This window comes from Sarcophilus harrisii, chromosome 1 (assembly GCF_902635505.1).
Source record: "Sarcophilus harrisii chromosome 1, mSarHar1.11, whole genome shotgun sequence".
In the NCBI taxonomy this organism is placed as follows: Eukaryota; Metazoa; Chordata; class Mammalia; order Dasyuromorphia; family Dasyuridae; genus Sarcophilus; species Sarcophilus harrisii.
Window position 1 is genome coordinate 671,843,101 of NC_045426.1, and position 6,000 is coordinate 671,849,100.

General features: G+C 35.7%; 1 protein-coding gene across 1 annotated transcript in view; it reads left to right on the forward strand.

The window, feature by feature from the left end:
- LOC100932082 (ceramide synthase 4-like) overlaps nucleotides 1-2,670 on the forward strand; it is a 37,894-nt gene extending 35,224 nt beyond the window's left edge. Inside the window, exon 11 of the mRNA XM_003762726.3 lies at nucleotides 939-2,670. Coding sequence (XP_003762774.1) covers nucleotides 939-1,016 — 78 coding nt within the window. The 3' untranslated portion in view covers nucleotides 1,017-2,670. The remainder of the gene's footprint in view (nucleotides 1-938) is intronic.
- Nucleotides 2,671-6,000: the final 3,330 nt, after the last annotated feature.

Genomic DNA, 6,000 nt, shown 5'->3' on the forward strand with positions numbered 1-6,000 from the left:
AAAATTTTTATTAAGCTAAACATTTATTGTGCTAAACTCTAGGGATACCAATACAAAACTGAGCCTATCTTAAAGAGTAGAAGATAACACATAGAGGGCAGTAGTGGCCAGAGAGGGATGTTTTGGTTTGAGAATAATAGAAAATAATTTGAGAATAATAAAAAATAGACCTTTAAAGTTTGTAAAAATCCTTTATGAACATTATCTCATTTGGGAACCCACTGAGATTGTGAATGGAATCACAATCAATCACCATGTCCTCTACTGGAGAAATGGACCCAGGAGCAATGGAATGTTGAGAGCATGTTGCGAAGCTGGGAATCGGAAAAGGGGATTTGAGGACCCATAGAATGCTAGAGAAAATATAAGGTCCAGTAGTCCAGAAAGTAGAACAGCAGGCAGGATCAATGACAACATAAAAATGGCCTTCCCGAGCACAACTATTACCACTAAAATAAAGTATAGACTCTATTTTGTCACTCAAAACCTTGTACCAGTCAGCCCCCCAGTCTACTTTTCCAGCTTCACTATAAATGCTCTTATTGTTTCTGATTCTTTCTGATCAAATCAGCCTTCTTGCTGTCCTTCGTTCAGAACGCTATCTCCATCTCTGTATCTTTATACATTTTGTCCATCTATGCCTGAAAATATAATTCCTGCCTCCTCCCTCCACTTCTTAGAATTTCTTATTCTAAGACTCAGCTCAAACATCATCCAAATTTGGCATTACCTGATTTCCTCACCATTCCCAACTTCTCAAAATTTCCTTGTTTGTTTATTTTGCATATATTCTGTATATAATTTTATAAGTGCAGACTGGTTCTCCTGAGGGCAGGGCCCATTGTATTTTTGTCTTGGTTTTTCCATTGCTTTCCACAGTGATGGGTGCATGGGAGGGGGCTAATAGATGCTTATTGATTGTCCCTATTGGTTCTCAGGTGACAAATGATGTGAGGAGTGACTTAGAAGAAGAGGACATGAGTGATGAGCAATTGACAGTGAAATTAATCCAATGATATCACAAAGCATCTGAGCCTGGAAAGAGGAGCATTCAAGGGATGCCAGCTTGCCCCTGAGCCTGTTCCAGTGGCATAACCTAGTCTAGCTTAATAGGAATCCCTGGATGACTGCTCTCCTGACTTCCTGATAACCTAATCATCCTTGCAAATGTCCCAGCTTCTGATTGAATATGGATTCTACAGAACAAGACCTGTGTTGAATGGAGCCCTTCACTTCTATCTCCATGTCTATCTGTCTCCACCTTTACTGGATCTCATGGAGAATATGGATTTTATGATGAATTTTTTTATCTTCTTTTGAATAGTCTTTCCCTCTGAACCATTATCCTTGGACTTGGATAATCCTTCCCCATCAGGAAAAAAGTGAGATTCTTTCTCCCTGTTTTCACAGCCTTGGCCAGATTGGGGATTGCAGAGATGAAGACAGAGAAGAAAAGAACAGAAATCTTTTTCCTAGTTTATAGATAAGTGTAACATTATAAAATCTTTTCAGGGAAATGCCTATTAACAATCTTAGACTACATTCTATGAAGTTATGACATTTATCAAATGGAAACCATAGAAATAAATTTGCAGTATGAAATTACTTTATTATAGCATGCCTTCTTTGTTCCTACAATCTTTTAGTCATGATCTATTCCTCTTCTAGCATGTTTGTAATTCAGAGAAAAACCACAAGACCATAATAACTGAGATTCCCCAACAAATTTGTTACACTCATGGTTTTTCTCAAACTCTGTTCAGTAGCGTGTGAATGGGAAAAAAAAGGAAATGAATGTTGGAAATAATCCAAAGTTAGGGAATGACAAAGTCTGATAGCTAACAGGACAAGGAAGCAGAAATTCAAATGGAGAGGACACTGTTGAGTTGGGCTGATTTACCAAGGGGTCAAAATAGGAAAAAAAAGAGAATGTATTCTTATCAGTGCACCAATCTTCCCTGCTTCCATCCCCACTTTTCCCTTTATTCTACCTCATACATGTATTGTCTTCAATCCTCTGACACCTCTGACACCCTCTCTCATAATCTCTATGGGCTAGGAATATAGAATAATAATATTCTATAAGACATCCATATGCCATAATTTATACAACCATTTCCCCACAGATGGTCACCCACTTTATTCTTGTTCTTTGGTACCATAACAACAAATTTAAATATCTTCATTCATCCAAGTCTTTGTCCACTTTGGGGTTGTATCCAGTAGTACCATAGCATATAGAGCATGCACATTTTCCAAGTTGCTTTGTGGAATGGCAAAATTTTCCAGATTATAAATACAGACCATTTTCCCCAACTCTAATTCTGTTTCCCTCTGTCCTCAAAGGGATATGATTAGCCAATCTGAACTTTTCTTCCTATCTTTCAAAAGGCTACCTTCCTCTTTCTTACACACACACATCTCTACTCATTCTTGCCAAAGTGAAAAGAAAACCTCCTTTTAAGTCAAGGGTTTAATTCCAAGCTTTGCTATTTCTTACCCAATTAAATCTAATAAAATCTATATACTATCAAGCTTGCATGAACCCCTCTTTTTTCAGTATCTCAGTATTCTCTTAGAGGGTCTACCTCCCTACAATTAGTATGTTATGGTAGAACAGCCCTCTTTGATGTCTCCTGACCATTGAAATAGCTGGTAGAATAGCCTGCCCCAACCCCCAAAATTTTTTTGTGTTTTTACAGGAAGATGATTTTTAAAAATTTTTTGTATGACCTATGATGTGAGGAAAACCAGGAGATCACTGTGAATAGTAACAGCAATTTTTTAATGATGGTCAACTGTGGAAAGACTTGACTACTCTGATTAATGAAATGATCTGAAACAATTTCAAAGGACTCATGATGAAAAATGTTATCCATCACTAAAGAGTATAATGATGAACTCTGATGCAAATTGAAGTATAATTTTCTTACTTGTATTTTTGGAAATATGGTTAACATAAAAATATGCTTCCATATATATGTAATTGATATATTGTATTTTTTTCTCATTGAGAGAACTATAAGGGAGGGAGAGAATTTGAAACTCAAAATTTTAAAAGGAAAAAAATGTTTTAAAAATAAATAAATGGAGAGAAGACAGTCAAAATTCCTCAATATATGGGTCAAAACAATTTCCCAACCCAATTCAATTCAGAATATCAGCAGGAAAAGTGAGAATGGAGCATAGTCCAGCAGAGGCTGTACCCCAGAAAACCTGCAGTAAGTCTTGGGGCTAACTGAATCAGTTGCAGCATTGGCATTTTCTAGCCCACAGATACTAAGGGGATCAGACAACTCCTCAGAAAAAAATAATAAGGGTCTTTTTGCTGGCCCTAGAAGTGAGACTGTTGTACTGCCCATAATTGGATCTAGGTCACAGACCTAGGTCTCAGTCCCAGGTCTAGGAGTACCTGCCCACAAAATATTGCAGCCACAGTGGAGCTGGGATCCTGGTCACTGATCCAGGACAGAAACAAATGCTTGTAGCTGTTTACAGATCACAACACATGCCAGGAGAGTACTAAACACACGTCTTCCTACATCCTACCATCTTGGAAGAACTGAAAACTTATTAGTCTCCAGAATTCTTTCTGAAAACAGCATCACAAAAAATCTCTGAAGCTTGACACAGTGTACCCTCAACTCCAGAATCAGATCTCCACTTTGGCAAGTAGTTAAAAGTCAAAAAATAAACTGGGATCTTTTTGTAGTGACAAGGAAATTGAGTGGATGCCCAGGGAATGGCTGAATAAATTATGGCATATAAAGGTAATGAATATTATTGTTCTATAAGAAATGGTGAGCAGAAAAGCCAGAAAAAACCTACATGAACTGATGCTGAGTGAAGTGAGTAGAACCAGTAGAATTTTGTACACAGTAACAGCAAGATTATATGATGATTGATTCTGATGGACTTCATTCTTGTCAATGATGCAGTGATTCAAGGCAATTTCAGTAGAGTTAAGATGGAAAATACCAATCACAGCAAGACAGAGAATTATGGAGATTGAATGTGGATTAAAGCATAGCATTTTCATCTTGTTGTTTGTTTGTTTCTCATGTTTTTTTTTATGTTTTTTTTAATTTCCTAAACATGAAAAATACAGAAATATGTTTAAAAGCATAGTACATATTTAACCTATGTCAGATTGTTTACTGTCTTTGGGTGGAAGGAGGGAGGGGAAAGAGGGAACATAAAGTTTTACAAGAATGAATGTTGAAAAACTATCTTTCCATGTATTTGGAAAAATAAATACTTAGGGGGAAAGAAATAGACTGAGAAAATGAGAAAACAGCAGAAAAATCTCCAGGCTAGTATTATGATTCACTGGATAGATCAAAACAACTCAGAAGAAGACAACAAAGTCAAAAGTACATATCCAAAATCCCAAATAAAAATATGAATTGCTCTTAAGTGATGAAAGAGCTCAAAAAGGATTTTAAAAATCAAGAAAGAGAAATATGTTTTTAATTGGGAAGATAAATGAAAGTGATGCAAGAAAATCAGGGGGTGGCAGGGAAGAGTCAACCTCTTGGTAAAGAAGGTAAAAAAAAAATACAGAAAAAAATTATACCTTACAAAGCAGAATAGGCCAAAGGTATAAGAAGCATAAAAATCCATTGAAGAGAAGAATGCCTTAAGAAGCAGGATTGACTAAATGGAAAAATATATAAAAAATTCACACCTTAAAAAGCAGAATTGGCCAAATGGAAAAGGAAATCCAAAAGCCCGGTAAAGAAAATAGTTTCTTAAAAATTAGAATTGGGCAAGTGGCAGTTAATGACTTTATGACACATCAAGAAACAATCAAAATCAAAAGAATGAAAAATAGAAGAAAGTGTAAAATACCTGGAAAATAGATCCAGGAGAGATCATTTAAAAATTATTGAACTTCCTGAAAGCCACAAAAAAAAAAAAAGCCTACACATCATATTTCAAGAAATTATTAAAAAAAAAAAAACCTCCTGATATTCTAGAACTGGAGGGCAAAATAGAAATTGAAAGAAACTACTGATCACTTCCTGAAAGAGATCCCAAAATGAAAAATCCCAGGAACATTATAGCCATCTAGAGCTCCCAGGTCAAGGAGAAAATAAATCAAACAATTAAAAAGAAGCAATTTAAATATCATGGAACCACAATGAGGACAGCACATGGTTTAGCTATTTTTACATAAAAGGATAAGAGGGCTTGGAATGTCATATTCCAAAGGGCAAAAGAGGTAGAATTACAACCAAGAATCATCTATCCAGCAAAACTGAGTAAATTTCTGCAGACGGGAAAATAAACATTCTATGAAATAGAGGACTGTTAAGCATTCCTGATGAAAAAAACAGATCCAAGTAGAAAATTTAATTTCAAATACAAGACAAGCATAAAAAGGTAAACAGAAAAGAGAAATCATAAGATTTGATAAGGTTAAGCTATTTACATGCCTACATGGGAAAATGATACTTGTTACTGCTGAAACTTTTTTCATTATTAGGGCAGTTAGAAGGAATGTACATAAACAGAGAGTAAGGATGTGAATTGAACATGATGGGATAGTTATCTAAAAAAAAAAAATAAATTAAGGGGTGAGAAAGAGGAATACACTGGGAGAAGGAGAAAGGGACAAATGGAATAAAATAAATTATCTTATATAAAAGAGGTACAAAAGAGCCTTTATAATACAGGGGGGAATAGGAGAGGTAGAGTGGTGGGGAACAGTGAATCTTATTCTCATCAAAATTGGGACTAACATATGCTCATTTGGGCATATATTACCTTATAAGAAAGTAGGAGAAGATGATAGGAATGGGTGGCTGATAGAAGATGGGCAGATTTGGAGAGATAAAAGTCAGAAACAAAACATTTTTGAGAATAGACAAGAGAGAAAGTATGTGGGAGAAATAGGATGGAGGGATAACATAGTAATCATAAATTTGGGGGGAAAAATTGACAGCAAGTTTCCCTCAGAAAGGCCTCATTCCTCAAATACATAGAGAACTGAGTCAA